The 17261-nt window shown below is 53.5% G+C and overlaps 1 protein-coding gene across 1 annotated transcript in view; it reads right to left on the bottom strand.

Annotated features, from left to right (window-relative positions):
* The window catches only part of LOC100951096 (DNA dC->dU-editing enzyme APOBEC-3G-like), a 33750-nt gene that overhangs the window by 14044 nt on the left and 2445 nt on the right, over positions 1-17261 (bottom strand). The window contains exons 2-5 of the mRNA XM_023509198.1: positions 9861-9931; positions 4879-5032; positions 2584-2872; positions 2037-2148 (exon numbers count right to left, since the gene is read on the bottom strand). Of these exons, the coding sequence (XP_023364966.1) occupies positions 2037-2148; positions 2584-2872; positions 4879-5032; positions 9861-9931 (626 nt within the window). The remainder of the gene's footprint in view (positions 1-2036; positions 2149-2583; positions 2873-4878; positions 5033-9860; positions 9932-17261) is intronic.

The following is a 17261-nucleotide window of genomic DNA, read 5'->3' as shown; positions in this document are numbered from 1 at the left end:
TGCCACAACGCCCAGCTAATTTTTGGTTGTTGTTGTCATTGTTACTTAGTAGGCCCAGGCTGGGCTCGAACCTGCCACCTTCGGTGCATGTGGCCGGCACCCTACTCACTGAGCTACGGGCGCTGAGCCTAAAATCTTCTTTTTCGAACATAGTTAAGGGGGTGCTCTGGCAGTGGATGTTTCCTGAGTATTGAATAAAAATTTCCTTTTTCTTTTGTCACTCTGTCACTGTGTGTGTGTGTTTGTCTGGGCCAGGGTACCAGTGTGCACTTTCGGACGAAAAAGCTGCCTATGAGGTATGAGTCACATATGTGGCCCTTGAGGTCCCAAAAGCCATCTTGAGGGAGGAGCCACCTGCTGTCATAGAGCAAAATAGCCCGATTCAGACAACAAGGAACCAGTGCCAAAGATAGGACAGACACACTGAGCCACAACCCTAACCCCTAGTGCCCTGGCCCTGATATCTATCTCTGCCCCTGATCTCCTGGCCTGGGCCAAGCTCCCTTCCTTGCTGGGGCTGAGCTGGACCTCCTGGGGCTGCTCTTCTCCCCCTTTCTTTTGCAAGGCCAGCCCTGGACTTGGCCCCTCCCTGGGCTTCTTCCCAGCAATGGCCCTGTCCTGGCTCTCACCCATGGCCTCCTCAGGCTCCCTCTCTAAGAGTGAGCTCAGGAAGAGTAGGGGGACAGCACATCCCTGATGTCCCCCGACTGCACACATGTGTGGTTCCTGGACACTTTCTCTGTAACGATTGCAGGACCTGCTCCCTCCAAACACGGCTACAGTAGGGTTTGAACTCAGTTCCTCTCCTGTAAGGCTTAGGGAGATTTTCTTATCCCAGAGGGTAGTATGACCTCAGCCCACATGAAGATCCACTACAGTAAAGAAAGACGTTTACAGCCTTGCTAGAGTTTATTTAAAATCCTTTATTCATAATACATTCATAGAGGACAAACATTAGGGAAGATAATTAATATTTCCTTTCATTGGGCTAGAAATGAAAGAATTAAAAACAATCACTTCATTTGTAAACTGGAAACCATTCTGAGAGTATTGAGGATAATTGTATCCCATATACCTGAAACACAAGATCAATTTTCTTTTCTTTTTTTTTTTTTTTTTGAGACAGAGTCTCACTAGGTTGCTCTTGGTAGAGTGCTGTGGCGTCACAGCTCACAGCAACCTCAAACTTTTGAGCTTAAGCGATTCTCTTGCTTCAGTTTCCAAAGTAGCTGGGACTACAGGTGCCTGCCACAACATCCGGCTATTTTTATTTATTTATTTATTTTTTGATATTTGTTTATTTCTTTATTTTGAGACAGAGTTTCACTTTGTTGCCCTTGGAGGAGAGATTTTGGGCTTAAGCGATTCTCTTGCCTCCGCCTCCCAAATAGCTGGAACTGCAGGTGCCCACCACAATGCCCAGCTATTTTTTGGTTGTAGTTCTCATTGTTGTTTGGCAGGCCCAGGCTGGGTTCAAACCAGCCAGCTCTGGTGTATGTGGTTGATGCCCTAGCCACTGAGCTACAGCCGCTCAGCCACAAGATCAATTATCAACTAAAAGTTATTTAACTGGGATTTCTAAAAAATATATTGCTCCATGAGCTCATTGGCTTTGCTGGTCTGTGTGGGTCATCTAGAAGTGGGGACAGGCACTGAGCCTTTCTTGGAAGAAGGTGCATGGTTCTGCCACTCAGCACAAGCCTCCTCCATTCCTTGGAAACACTGAGGCCTGGCCCTCAGTTTTCCTGAGCCTAGAGGGCAGGAGAAATTGAATGGAGCTGAGGGTGAAAGAGTGGGAAAGATGACAGAGAGGAGGTCTAGGGACTGGGACAAGGACAGGGACAAGAAGGCGGGGCCCAGCAGGCAATAGAGAAGAGGGAGGTTGTGAGAAGGGAAGGGAGGGAGGGAGCTGGATGCCCCTGGGGGGAGCAGGCCACCCTTAGGAGAATCTAAGCAGGGGGAGGCAAGGGCCCAGGGAGGGAGAGGGAGGAACCAGGCAGATGTGGCACCAGCCAGAGGGACGAGGCCCCACCTGGAGGATGTCCTGCAGCCTCCTGCTCAGGGCCTGGCTTTCCTCTTGCAGCCCCTGCCAGGGCTGGAAGGGCCTTCCCTGGTGGTCCACAAAGGTGTCCCAGCAGTGCTCAAACTCTGAGAAGGGACAGGGAAGAGGAGTCAAGCCCCTGCTGTGGGGAGGGGACCCAGCAAGCATGTATGACCCTGAGGGACAGACTCTGCACGTGGTCCTTCAGTGCCCTTTGTCATCCCTGCCCTGGGGACTTTTCTGCTTCCTCAGACTCTTTCTTCCTTTGGCATCTGAGCCAGCCCAGTCCTCATTCTTTCTGGAGGCCCCCAAGTCCCGCTTTACTTCCAGCCGCCCTCTTTGTCCCCTGGGACCACTGTCCTGTCCTGGACTCACCCTCCTCTCCTGGACCTTCTTCTAATAGGCCCCACCTGGGCCCCAGAGTACAACCAGCACCTCTGCAGGCAGCAGACTGGGGCCTTCTGCAGGGACACTGACTCTACCCCATTTTCTGTCACCTCCCTGGGGCCTCTCCCTGCAACCTCCCAAAGCTCCATGCTGACCTGTGGGGCTCATGATGGCCACTTGGGCTCCAGCACCCTGCAGGGCCTTCAGCCCCTCCTCATGTCCAGGGTGGTAGTCATAGATGCGGGCAGCCAGGACTCGCAGGCTCACATGGCTGTTCTCCCTCAGGAACGCAGCCACTTCTTGGGCACAGCTGAAACAGGGGCTCCAGGAGATGAAGCAGGTGACCCTGTAGTGTTTGGCTGGGTCCAGCTGCCAAGACCTAATGAGGTCCAGGAAGCACAACTCTGCGTGACGGCCCTTAGAGCCATTTCGTCGATCCTTAGCCTAGTAAAGAAAAGAAAGTGTGAGTCATTTGTCATGAACAGGGTGGGGGACCTGGATCAGGCTGAGGCTGAGGGCCTCCAGCACAAAATGAGAGGGGTGCCCACACCTCAGTTATTGAGATGAGTGAATTTTCATGTAACATTGAAAATATCAAGGCCAGGAGCAGTGGCTCATGCCTGTAATCCTTGCACTCTGGGAGCTCAAGTGGATTGCTTGAGCTCCCGAGTTTGAGACCAGTCTGAGCAAAAGTGAGACCCCATCTCTACTAAAAGTAGAAAAGCTGAGGCAAGAGGATCAATTGAGCCTGAGTCGGAGGTTGCTATGAGCTATGATGCCAAGGCACTCTACCCAGGGCGACAGCTTGAGACTCTGTCTAAAAAAAAAAAGGAAAAGGAAAAAGAAAATATCAGTGGCACCATAGCTCAGTGGGTAGGGCACCAGTCACATACACTGAGGCTGGCAGGTTTGAGCCTGGCCTGGGCCTGCAAAACTACAATGACAACTGCAACCAAAAATAGCCGGGCGCTCTGGCCGGTACCTGTAGTCCCAGCTACTCGGGAGGCTGAAGCAAAAGAATCACATGAGCCCAAGAGTTTGAGGTTGCTGTAAGCTGTGATGCCATAGCACTTGACCAAGGGCAGCATAGTGAGACTCTGTCTCAAAGAAAAAAAGAAAATTATAAGATAATGCAAAATTCCAAGATGAATGAATATCACTTATGTAAACACAGATAGCCCAGGACTGGTGACAGTGTTTTTTCTCAGTTCCAGTACATTCTGCAGAGACCTCTCAGTATCTGTCTTTATTTAGAATGCTGATGTTTTGCCCATCAGGAAGTTTTGGAACTAAATTTGATATTAAGTAATACTTTCAATATTTCAATCCTGATGTGATTTCTCACATGCCTGAGTTTCTGGAGCACCCTCAAACTTAGCACCCAAGGTTGGAACCTAGGGAAGCTCACCCAGACCCAGGTGTGCATGGAGGGGCTGCAGAGCTGGTGAAGGAAGAGGGTTCGGCTGAGTCCCAAAGTCACTGGCTTGATGCCTGGCAGCTGACTGAGTCTCCTTCGTGGGGTAGTGGCCCCTTATCTGTCTACTCCCTCACCCCACCTCCATATCGACAGCAATTGTTCTGGAAGCGGCGATTCTGTGACTCACCCTGTGCTGGGCCCAAGAGAGATATAGAAACAAACCAAAAGGGCTCCCTGGGCACAAGTGAGAGGGACAAGGGGCTCAGGCAGGACGCACCCCAGAGTCCTTGGGTCATGGGGTGATTGTCACTGTTGGAGATTTGCCCCAACAGCAGTGAAGGACATTCAACAACACGCTGGGAACTGGTCATGCTGAGGACACCAGAGCAGAGAGGACAGTGGGTGGGATGTGACTTGGCCAGTCCCTACTCCTCCCTGATGCTTGGCCTCCCTGTCACCCTGACAGGGACCTTCTTGTGGGCTCCATCCGGGTAATAGACTCTCAGGACGGCCTCTCTTGCCCCTTGTCCCACCTCAGTCTCTCTTCCCCAGGATTAGGCCAGGAGCAGGCACCAGGAATCTTGGTCTGTGAAGTCAGGTCAGCCTGATTCCTCTATAGATGTTCCTGTGGGAGCTGCTGTCATGAGGGGTCCTAGGCAGGGTCCTTGGAGCCACAGAGGTGTCAGGCAGATCTGATACCCGACAGAGGTGTTGGGCTCTGGGGCGGACCCTTTCCATCTGCCCTGAGCCCCTAAGAGCATAGTGGGAGAGGGTGGCCGAGCACTGGACAGAGGGATGACACTGGACCTGTGGTGCCGGGGCTTGGAACATGTGGCCAGATGATGACAAAGCTAACAATTGCCAACCATGGTGCATCTGGTGAAGCCAAAGTGTCCCATCTCATCCCAGAGCAGAGCAGTAGCACCCAAGGGGACCACAGGGGACAGAAACTCTGGGGGCAGCACATGTACCTTCTGCCCATGAAGGCTGGGACTGGGGAGGCCCTGCCTGGATGCAGTGCCTGGCTGGTTACCTGGTTACGCAGGAAGCCCTTGTACTGGTTCTGAGGGACCCAGGAGTCACCATCCAGGAGCTCCACCTTGTGACACAGGTAGGTCTGGTGCTGCCCAAAGACTGAAGGGTCGTTTGTGAAGTTGTGCATGAATGTGTCTGGATCCATCAGGTGTCTGTGGACAGAGTGGGGAATGCTCATGGACAGAGGCTCCTCCTGGGACCACTCCCCTACATCTGACATTCTCACCCTGTAGCCACATCTTTCCCCTACAACCCACTTCCTCCCCTGCACCCTACATCCCTCTGCGGTTCCCCACATCCTAGGGCACCTGTTAGAAAAGCTTCCACTCACTTGCCGCAGCCTCCAACCCTCCCTCTCGGACCCCTACAGCCTCACTGCAGAGACAGCACAGCCCGGGGGGCACCCTTGGTCTTGTCAGGGTCTCACCAGGATCAGGGCAGTGAGCTGACATGTTCTGGGGAGGTCCTGCCCCTCCCCCCCCGGGCAGGGCTGTGCCTGGTCCCCTGGCCTCTCCATATGCCCTGTCCCGGCTCTGCCAGCTCAAGGTGGAGTCACTGGGGCTTCTCCTCCTGTCTGTAGGGTTGACTCAAGACACATCTGCCTCAGGGCAGGACACTCCTGAGTGAGTCCATCAGGGAAAGGAGAGGAAAAAGAAAGGCAGGAAAACTCCACTCTGAACCTTTAGCCTTCCATTGTCACACTGATGAAAAATGACAAGTGCTCTGTTGCCTAAATACCTGTTACTTCCTACAGTTTAAACCCGAAGGTCTGCAAAGCTCCTTTCCTTACTACAGTCAAGTAGAGATGACCCTTCCTTTCCTGGAGGGCCAAGGGCAATTGTGGGATGACACTTTTGCATCTGGAAGAGAACTCTTCCTAGTGCCCTTTTGCGGTCCTGCGAGCAGGCAGCACGCGGCCCCAGGTTCACCTGCATCCCACTTGGAGCAGCACAGACCCTTCCCTGTGCCTGTGTCTCATGCTTCTCTGCAGAGATCTTTGGGCGGAAGCAAAGAAACAGCGCAGCTGACCAGACAGACACTGGACTGTGTGGAAACAGGTGCCCATGGGGTTGCAGGAAGAGCCGGACAGCAAAGCTGTGCAAAGAACAAGAGGCCTGTTGCTCCAGAGACCCTGGGAGGAGAAGCCAAGGACCATCCTTCCAGGCTTTAGTCCTGAGGAAAGAGCTCTCTAGAAGTTTTCTCCTCTCTCCTTACTCCCTTCAAGGCAGGGGTCAGATGGCTGAGCCTGATCCCAGCCCTCCCTTGTCCTGGGCAGACACCTGGATGACAGTTCTGACTGTCCCCTTACACCTGTGGCAAGGTCCTGGTCACAGTGATGTGTCTCCAGTCTGTCTTTTCTTGTTTTCTCCCATCTGAACTTTCTTCTTGTCTCAGTTTTCCCAGTGTCAGTCACCTTCTGTGACCCCTGAATACTCCTTTCCTCCCCACTATCTCCTCTGCAGGGAGGCTGACCAGGCCAGCTGACAGCTGTCACCCAGAGCTGTCCCTTAATCATCCCAGGGTGCGGCCCTGATTTGCTAGTTACCTGGTACCTTCCCTATAAGAGTCTTCCCTGTCTGCCGGACTGTGTCCTCAGCAAGAGTGTGGGGACGCTCCTGAGCTAAGGGACCCGTGCCCAGTTGAGTTCCCTGCTGCGCCTGCCCTTCTAGAGACTGCTGTGGACTTGTCACCCCACATGGCTTCCTGAGAAGGGGGTGTGGGGCTCTGCTGTCTTCCAGCATCCTGGCAGCTGCCGAGAAATGCCACCTCACCCTCGTGCTCAGAGGTTCCGTGTTCCTCTGTGATCTTTGAGAATCATCACTGTGCTAAACCGGCACAAAGCCGCACATCCACATGCACTGATGAGGGGACCACAGGAAGCTGCTCCTCTAGAGGACACCCCGGTCAGTCACCCGCGAGGTCAGGGATTCAGTCCGATGTTCTGGTCTTCTGTTTGCCTCGCCCTGGCCTTTTACTGTCGAAGGTTCCCGTTTTCATCATCCCTGAGAATTTTCCCATGTTGTTCCTTCAACCACGGCCTCACCTTCACTTCGAAAATGGTCCCACCTTCCCTAAGTCCTTTACTATGGATGTGGCGCCTCTGCCTTCTTTAGGTTTGTATTCAGAGGTATTGTGTCCTTTGCAATTTGTTTCAGTTTTAGAGTCCTTGTGTTGGTTAAATGTTTCAGGAGACCTCTTGCGTTGACCTAATCCTCTTACCTTTGTTGTATGAGTAGATGTGACAGTCTGTGGGGCACTGAGGACAGTCCCCGGAGCACTGAGGACAGTCCCCGACAGACTGAGCTCCTGGTGGCACCAGCCTCACCCTGGTTATTGTCCCACTGGAATTGAGAGCCCAGGGGGAAGCCAGGCACATGGTTCCCAGGCCCTCACGTTCTCCCCTAATGGCTCTTAAGTAAAAAAACACACTTCCTTCCCACACTGTGGGCAAAGTCCTGGGCTCTGGGAGAGCCCAGAGGGGTCCAGAACCCACATAGCCCATTGTGTCCTTTACACAGCTTAGCCTCAGACTCCAGGCCCTACATGTAGACGTGAGAAGCACATGGAGCTGGGCCCTCCCTACCTCAGTATCTCAGTCCTACACACAGGGACAAACCATGCAGGGAAAGTCAGGCCACTTGTTTCCAGGTCCAAGGTGAGATACATTGGAATGAGCTGCAGGAATCCAAAAGGAAAAGGCAGGTCTTCTGCAGAAAGCCTCATAGAGCTGGAAGGGGTGCCTACGTCCCCATGAAGGGGACACGGGGCCTTGATGTGCTGGAGGGACCCAGCTCAGTGCACTCACTGCACTGGACAGGCTCTGTCTTGGCCACCCTTTAATCTAAGTGAAGCAGGGGACAGATAGGGACACATGGCTTATCAGTGTCTATCCCCGACCCAGCATGGCCCATGAGCAGCATAACTGGCCCCTGCCCTGGGAGGGGAACAGTGTCCATGGCCAGGAGCCTGTGGGCTGAGATCCTGGTCAGGTCCTGATGGAGCCCAAGCCAGGAGGTCATATCCCAGAGCACTGGGCTACCCCCTCCCCTTCCTCCTCAGTGTGGCAGATGCTGACGGGGCCCTCAGCCCTGGTCTTTGTCCTCACCCCTTCCCAATGTTGCCCCCTCACCTCCAGCTCCAGCCCCTGCAGCTCTTTGCAGAGGATGCTCCCCAGCTGCCAGTCAGCTTGGCCCAGCTGTGCAGCTGGATGTGCCCTGGAGCAACCTCCACCAATGGGGCAGGTGCTGCTGCAGTGGTAGCCCGGCTCGCCTGGCCAGTGGGGATGATGCCCATCGAGAGGGACACTGTGGACCCCAGGGCCTCCCTATGCAGATGAAGTGTCCCCAGCCCAGCCTCACTGTCTGCCTTTCCTCCTGTCCTACATCACTCACCTCTCCCTGACCTGCTGCTCCACCTAAATAAAGCAGCCAGGGGTGCAAATGAAAATACAGGCCACCAGCAAGTTTTTAGTTAGTGAAGTTAGTGAAATGATTTGCTGTAACTTGTGTTGAAATTCCAGTTTTCGGCTCGGCGCCTATCGCTCACCCAGCTAGGGCGCCAGCCACGTACACCTAAGGTGGCGGGTTCTAATCCCCAGCCCAGACCCGCCAAACAACAATGACGGCTGCAACCAAAAAAATAGCCGGGCGTTGTGGCGGGCGCCTGTGGTCCCAGCTACTTGGGAGGCAGAGGCAGGAGACTCGCTTGAGCCCAGGAGTTGGAGGTTGCTGTGAGCTGTAATGCCACGGCACTCTACCCAGGGGGACAGCTTGAGGCTCTGTCTCAAAAAAAAAAAAAGAAATTCCAGTTTTCATCCCTGAAAACCCCCACATGAAGCCCTGGTGTCTGACCTTGTGACATCAGTGTCCACAGATCTTACTGCTTCAGGAGCTTCCTGGATGTGACCAGGATACCTCCCCCTTTCTGAAGCTTCTTCTCCAGCTCCCAGGTGACTCATGGCTCTGTCCCTCTCTCTGGGCCTTCTCAAGCCCTCAGCCCTTCATCTACCCTCTCCCATGGGGAGCCCAGTCCCGTTCAGGTCCTGGGTCCCCCTCTGCCTCAATGTCTCCTCAACATGTCTCTAAGGCTGGGCAGCCAGCTCAGGAGTCCTCAGCAGGAAATGCCAGCTCCGCCTGGCACTCTGTCCCACCCCTCTCTGCCCCCTAATGGAGCTTTTGCCTGGTGTGTCCTCAGCTGGGGAATATTTCACTGACAGCTTTGGTGACTTAGATTCCAGGGTGATCCTGGGCTCTCCACCGCTCAACTGTATGTTCTCAGAACAAGGACAGAAGACTCCACATAGCAAAATGGTGCTGGAAGCCATTCCCTGCTGCTGGTATTTGGTGACGTGGGATGGGTATGGAAAGGGCTCATGGCTCGGTGCCTGTGGCTCAAGCAGCTAAGGCGCCAGCCACATACACCTGAGCTGGTGGGTTCGAATCTAGCCCAGGCCTGCCAAACAACCAAAAAATAGCCGGGCATTGTGGCGGCCACCTGTAGTCCCAGCTACTTGGGAGGCGGAAGCAGGAGACTCCCTTAAACCCAGGAGTTGGAAGTTGTTGTGAGCTGTGATGCCACAGCACTCTACCCAGGGGGATAGCTTGAGGCTCTGTCTCAAAAAAAAGGGGGTGGCTCAACCCAGGGTGGGAGACCTGGCTAGTTGGCAGCAAATGGTAGATGTTCATTGAAAGATAAGTGGGGAGAACACCCCATGAAATTATCTTCACTCATCATCTCCAGGGAGGTGCTGGCTCCCTCCACACCTGCCCCCGGGAGGTAGGAGGAGACCCAGGACTGGGGCTCCTGGCTGAAAGCCCAGGGCTGGAAACCACAGCGGGACCCCAGAGCTATCGAGTAGGCTCAGAGAGAGGGTCAGGAGGAGAGGAGGGTCACCACAGGTTTAAGACTAAGAGGAGGGAGCCCCCAGACAGCTGGCAGAGGAGGCTCAGAAGCAGAGATGCCCTGAGGAGCCTGAGGTACCTGGGCCTCGGTGCTGGGCTGAACTGCACGTCCTGTCCGGTGACAGTTCCTGGGTCTGGTGCCTCCTGCTTCTGGGAGTGACACAGAGAGGGATGGTGTGATCCTCACTGACATCTTCTTAGTACTTGGGAACTTTATATATTGTAGGTGTCTTAGGAAGTGACCCGAAAGCTGCTGACTCAGTGGTGCTGTGCCCCACCCTTTCCCAAACTCAGGCCATGCATGCCACCCGCATCATGGTCACAGTTAAAGACACTCTCTGCCAGGTTCAGGCCAGCTTTGGCTCTGATTTTCCCACCCCCATAACAGCTCTACCAGGAGTTGTGGACGACATTGGGAAAAAGAAGCTGTGGCCATAGTTTGGCCACTTTGAGCATCAGGAGCCGGAAGGCAGGAGGACAGGGCACAGGTGGAAGGACAGATGTCCACATGCTTAAGAAAGGCCCCATAGGCCCTCGTGTTCCCAGAAGCAGGGCTTCAACGCAGCCGATTCTGCACCCTCCACAGTGGCCTACCCAGGGCCTGCCGGGTCCTGTTGCATCCAGGGCCCTACCTGGAGTCCTGCACTTAGAGGAGGATGTCCGCTCTGAGAGCAGGCCATCATCACAGGCTCTGTGAAGGAAAGGAGCTGAGACGTACCTCCTCTGGCTGTGTCCATTTGTTGATCACAAACTAGAGTACCAGTATTTCCATTCTAGGACCCAGAGTAGTGATCCCCAACATTTTGGCGTTAGGGATTGGTTTCATGGCAGATGATTTTCTTCAGAACTTGGTAAGGGATTGGGATTAGTTTCTCATAAAGGATCCTGCAACCCAGATCCCTGAAATGGGTCATTTACAGTAGGGTTTGAGCTCCTATGGGACTCCAATGCCTCCCTTGATGTGAGCGGAGGAGGAGCTCAGGCAGCAACGCGAGTGATTTGGGGTGGATGAAGACTTGCTTCTTGCCCACGGCTCACCTCTTGCTGTGGGACACAGTTCCTAACAGGCCATGGATCGGTACCAGGCTGCAGCCTGGGGGTTGGGGATTGCACACCCAGAGGAGACAATAGAAGCTCAGAGAGAGGTGTTGAGACCTGTCCAGCCCCCCAGAGAGCAGATAGATGCAGGGACATATAACCACTTCAGAAGGGCCACCTTGTGCCCTATCCTCTCACCTCCAGTACCTGCAGAAGCGGGGGAGGTTGTGTTCCTGCTCCAGTGCTCCTGAGTCCTACTAGTAAGTCAGCCCTGTCCTATCCTGGATCTTCCTGATCTGCCCAGCACACCTGCCCCTGGAGGGCCCCACAGGCTGCCCCATCTCCAGTGAAGCCCCTGCTCTGGCTCCTCTCAGAACACCATGTCTCTGCCAGCTGTCCCATGCAGAGGAAGTCCCACCCTGGTGCCACACTGAGCAAGGGGGTCCTTGTCCCCCAGGGTCACCAATCACATGCCACTGGTGAAAACCTCAGCATTGTCCCCTTGGTTCTCAGGTGGACCCTATTCCTCATGGACGAATGGGGAGTGCTCTAACCCTCTGCTGCAAGGGCTCTCCCATCCTATCTGTCCCAGACATTGCTCCCCTCTCCTTGAGAGGATGTCCCTAGAATGATATCAACCCTATTTGTGTCTCAGGTGGCTGTAGTGTGGACTCTGCTGGGCATGTGTCCTGTGTGTCTGACCAGAGCCAACATCCCCAAAGCATACACAGACCTGGCACCCCATACCGTACACAGAGATCATTGGGGCTCCCAGCCCATGTCCCCCCTCAGTTCTACCCTTCCCAGGGTGAGTGTCATCCTGCCCTAGGCGGCTCTGCTCCAGTCCCCTAATCAGTAAGGCCACAAGGTGTTTCTGAATCCCCTGAGGGAAGAAGGGAGGTCTCAGGGATGCTGGAGGGTGGCCAGGAAGAGCATGGGGAGTTCTGGGCTCTAGTTGTGCAGACCTTGTGGCCTGTGGGACCCCCAGGGGCCAGGACCCCCACCTTTCCAGCCTTTCCCAGGAAACTTCTTCTGCACAGAGGGACAGCCTTTGCCCAGTCACCATCACGGGTCCCCAGCGAATATGTCCCAGAGCCTTCACCATCACAACCCTCCCTGAGCTGTCTATGGGGAGACCCAGGAGGGGACAGCTGTTTGCTTGCCCTCCCTGGGGACACCCTCCTACCAGGACCCCACAGGCTGTGGATGGCTCGACCTGAAGCCCACCTCTGAAAAAGACCTGACCTTCCCCCCAGGGTGGCGCCTGTAGCTCAAAGGGGTAGGGTGCTGGCCCCATATGCCAGAGATGGCAGGTTCAAACCCAGCCCTGGCCAAAAACTGCAAAAAAAAAAGACCTGACCCTGGACTTGCCTAAGACAGGACAGACACAGCTGAACCCCAAACTTGAACCCTGTTGCCCTAGCCCTGGGGTCTGTCTCTGCCCCTGCCCTCCTGCCCTAGCTCAGTAGGAGAGACCTCATCCCAACTAAAAATAGAAATCTAGCTGGGCATTGTGGCAGGTGCCTGTTGTCCCAGGTACTTGGGAGGCTGAGGCAAGAGGATTGCTCGAGCCCAGGAATTTGAGGTTGCTGTTAGCTGGGACACTATGATACTCTAGAATAATAATAATAATAATTCATTCTAAATTTATTGTAATTATTTTTAAATTTACATCTAGTGATCCCACTGCCTTTGCTGGTCTGTGTGTGTCACCTAGACAGGGGGACAGGCACTGCGCCTTTCTTGGAAGAAGGTGTTTCATTTTGCTGCTCAGCACAGGCCTCCTGCCTTCCTTGGAGACATGGAGGCCCGGCCCTGGCCAAGACCCAATGAGGTCCAGGAGGCACAGCTCTGTGTGGCCGGGTGGGCAGCCCATGTAACCCTCTGAACGTGCAGGAGAGCAAAGTGTGAGTCACTTGTTGTGAACAGGGCGGAGAAATCTGGACCAGGCTGAGGTTGGGTGGCAGGGCCCTCTCACACCAGATGAAAGGGGAACCCACACCTCAATTATCGAGATGACCTAATTTCTGTATATTATTTAAAATATCGAGTTAATGCAAAAATCTAGAGATGAAGGAATATTAGTCTTATAAACACAAATGAACCAGGAGTGGTGACTGTGTATTTTTTCTCAGTTCCAGTATATTCTGCAGAGTCCTGTTGCTATCTGCAGGGGCTGCGGAGCCAGGGGAGAGAAGAGAACCAGCTGAGCCCCAAGGTCATTGGCCTGGTGCCACTGAGCTGGCTGAGCTTCCCCGCTCTAGGTATTATCAGTGTGGTCCATGAACAGTTGGCTGAAGGAAACTGGGCCCCACCCTTCATTCTCCAGATGCCTGAACAATGACATCTACTCTGCCACAGGTCACAGGGTGAAACTTGCTGCACAAGAGTGACCTCAGGTGTGTGCTTATCTCAAGTGTAGGTTCCCAGTTTCTGCTGCAACCCTAGATTCGCTTCTGACCTCTGAACTCTGTCCCAGGGCATGAAAGAACAAGGGTCCATATCCTTAGAGGGGTCCTCATAACACAGGACTCTGAACTGCCAGAGGGCTTGTTCCAGCCTGAACCATCCCTGCATCCTAAGGGACACCCAGCCCCAGGCTGTGCACATGACTGATAACATACTTGGCAGCCAAAAGATGCATTTGGCAAGATGTTGGGGTAGACAAGGTTGCTCTGGGGACCCAGGGCCTGACTGCCATTTGGTGCCAGGTTAGAAAGGACACTGCCCTTCCCAAGCTTCCATGGTGTGCCCAGCCCTGGGTGGCACTTTCTGATTTAATTTTAAATGCAGGCTCAGAGCCTGTGGCTCAAGTGACTAAGGCACCAGCCACATACACTGAAGATGGCAGGTTCGAATCCAGCCCAGGCCCGCCAAACAACAATGACGGCTGCAACCAAAAAATAGCCGGGTGTAGCGGTGGGCACCTGTGGTCCCAGCTATTTGGGAGGCTGAGGCAGGAGACTCGCTTGAGCCCAGGAGTTGGAGGTTGCTGTGAGCGTGATGCCATGGCACTCTACCCAGGGGGACAGCTTGAGGCTCTGTCTCAAAAAAAAATAGAAAAACTGAGGCAAGAGGATGGCTTGAGCCCAAGAGTTGGAGGATGCTGTGAGTTATGATGCCACAGCACTCTACCTAGGGCAACAGCTTGAGACTGTCTCAAAAATAAATAAGTAAATAAATGCAGATTGAGATTGACAATACCAATTATCCACATGACTAATCCATAAACCAATGCAATTATATTAAAAATCGGATAGAGATTTACTGGAACCTGACATAGAATTTGGACAACTCATATGATTTCTTTCTTTCTTTCTTTCTTTCTTTCTTTTTTTGAGACAGTTTTTTGTCGTTCCCCAGTTGAGTACTGGAGCATCATAGCTCACAGCAACCTCAAACTATTGGGCTCAAGTAATCCTCTTGCCTCAGTCTCCAGAGTAGCTGGGACTACAGCTGCCCACCACAACACACAGCTATTTTTATTTTTATCTATTTTATCTTTATTTTATTTTTTTTGAGACAGAGCCTCAAGCTGAGCCCCTGGGTAGCGTGCCATGGCTTAACAGCTCACAGCAACCTCCAACTCCTAGGCTCAAGCGAGTCTCCTGCCTCAGCATCCCAAGTAGCTGGGACCACAGGCGCCCACCACAACGTCTGGCTATTTTTTGGTTGCAGCCATCATTGTTGTTTGGCAGGCCCGGGCTGGATTTGAACCCTCCACCTTAGGTGTATGTGGCTGGCACCTTAGCCACCTGAGCCACAGGCGCCGAGCCAGCTATTTTTAGAGACAGGGTCTCACTCTTGCTCAGGCTGGTCTCGAACTCCTGAGCTCAAGTGATTCACCCGCTTGGCCTCCCAGAGTGCTAGGGAATGAGCCACCACACCTGGCAACTCATTTGATTTCAAAGACCATGAAGGGTAAAGGGAGGGCCGGGTTTGAACCCAGTATGGGGCTGGCAACCTACTCCTTTGAGCCACAGGTGCCGCCCAGAAAGTATTAATATTTTTGTCAAACCACAGCAATCAGAAGAGTGTGCATGGAAAGGTGAAGAGAGGCCGAGAAGGAACGTCCAAAGGCACGAGGAGAAATTCCATTCTCTGTGGACTCTGGCAAGGTGCATCATCAGGGAGTCATCCAGAAAGTAGCAATGTATAAAGTTATTTAAAGAGGAATGCTCAAAATCTTTATTTCTGAGTCACCCTGGCACTTGCCCATTAGTAAGGAGGAGAATTGGGTGAAATTTACTTGGTCGTGGATTGCTGCAATTTGAACAGACTCAAAGAAAAGAGCTTTGCCCCACTGACTGCTCCTAGCGGGTCTCGGCGCTGGCACTGGAAGAGTGGGTATAGTCACAGATTGTGGCTGAAGAGGACAAACAAAAGCCAGCTTTTTCACCTGCCCTGGTGGTGCTGGGAATTCTTTTTTTTTTTTTTTGAGACAGAGCCTCAAGCTGTCCCCCTGGGTAGAGCGCTATGGCTTCACTGCTCACAGCAACCTCCAACTCCTGGGCTCAGGCGAGTCTCCTGCCTCTGCCTCCCAAGTAGCTGGGACCACAGGCGTCCGCCACAACGCCCGGCTATTTTTTGGTTGCAGCCATCATTGTTGTTTGGCGGATCCGGGCTGGGGATTCGAACCCACCACCTTAGGTGTAGGTGGCTGGCGCCTTAGCCGGTTGAGCTATAGGCGCTGAGCCGGTGCTGTGAATTCTAAAGTGTGTCTCAAGGAATATTGAGAGATCCCAGGCATCTGTACTTAGTGGACTGAGAAGGGAAAGTTTGTAGGGATCATTCATCCAACACCGAGCACCTACTTCCTGCCCAACACAGTCCCCAAAGAAGAGAGCAGGGACGCTTTTGCCCTGTTTCAGGGAGGGAAGCAGCACTCACTGCTGGGAGGTCCATGGGAAGGGACTTAGGAGCGCAGGAGCCCTGAGGAGGAAACCGGCTTGGGACCGGCTTAGAGGGAGCTTCACTGACTTGGTTCGGGGAGTGCTTCCCCCAAGGCAAAGAAGGATCCTGAGGGGGACCTTAGAAACCTCCCTAATCAGCCCTTTCTGCTGCAGGGGCTCTCTGCTCCCACACTGTGGGCAGCTCCCTCATCTCACAGGTGACAGTCTACAGGTGTCTCCCTCCTCGCAAGCTCTGCCCTGTGGCCTCTGCCTGGCCGCCTCCTTCTCTTCACTCAGATCTTAGTTCTGGAGTCCTCTCTTTAGAATGGCCTTCTCAGTGGCCACATCTGGAGTAGCCCTGCCTTGCTCTGCACAGTCCCTCCCATGTGCTTCTGGGGGGGTTGCGTTTGGTTCGCCACCCACGTCTACCTGGAGGTCTCCCCACCCTATGAGCCACCTACTCCTTGCTGGGACTCTGATCTGCCCTACTACACAAGCCTAAGGCCCTTCATGTCCCCACCTCCCTGTGTGTAGACGTTATTTATGTGCTGCCCCACGTGTGTGTCAGCATCTCCAGGGAAGACCCCATGCCTGCCAGGGAACACCAGGAGGGGAAAGGGCCAGGTCCCCAGCAGGCAGGCCTAAGGGCCACAGCTTGGGGAACTTATTCCAACCCTGGACAAGTGAGACAGCATCTTTTCAGGGGTGGTGGGGGCAGGGATGCATTCTGGAAAACCCAGATGAGATTTCAGGGCAGGGTCAAATTGGGCAGGTCCCCAGGGATGACAAAGCCCTCCTCCACAAGCACTGTCCAGCACCTCCTACACACCTCACTTACTCTTGAGGTTACTCACCCCCCCCCCATGCTTGTGCACTCGTGTGCTTATGTACATGTCCAACAGGACGGAGAAATGCAGGGAAGCCCATTCATAAGCTTTTCTTTCTTTCTTTCTTTTTTTTTTTTTGTGACAGAGTCTCACTCTGGGTAGAGTGCTATGGTGTCACAGCTCACAGCAGCCTCTAACTCTGGAGCTCAAGTGATCCTCCTGCCTCAGCCTCCCAAGTAGCTGGGTCTACAGGCATCTGCCACATGCCTGGCTGGTGTTTCTATTTTTAGTAGAGATGGGGGTCTCACTGTTGCTCAGGCTAGTCTCAAACTCCTGAGCACAAGCAATCCACCCTTCTCAGCCTCCCAGAGTGCTAGGATTACAAGGCAGGCTGCATTCATAATCTTCTTTCTTTCCTTTCTTTTTTTTGAGACAGAGCCTCAAGCCGTCCCCCTGGGTAGAGTGCTATGGCATCACAGCTTACAGCAACCCCCAACTCCTGGGTTCAAGTGATTCTCCTGTCTCTGCCTCCCAAGTAGCTGGGACTACAGGCACCTACCACAACGCTCGGCTACTTTTTGGTTGCAGCTGTCATTGTTGTTTGGTGGGCCCGGGCTGGATTTGAACCTGCCAGCTCAAGTGTATGTGGCTGGCACCTTAGCTGCTTGAGCTCCAGGCATCGAGCCCTCATTCATAATCTTTTTTTTTTTTTTTTTTTTTTTT

The sequence above is a fragment of the Otolemur garnettii genome, unplaced genomic scaffold (genome assembly GCF_000181295.1).
Source record: "Otolemur garnettii isolate 467f Iridium unplaced genomic scaffold, OtoGar3 scaffold00007, whole genome shotgun sequence".
Classification (NCBI taxonomy): Eukaryota; Metazoa; Chordata; class Mammalia; order Primates; family Galagidae; genus Otolemur; species Otolemur garnettii.
The sequence above is the reverse complement of the archived record's forward strand: the minus strand, read 5'-3'. Positions and strand labels throughout refer to the sequence as shown.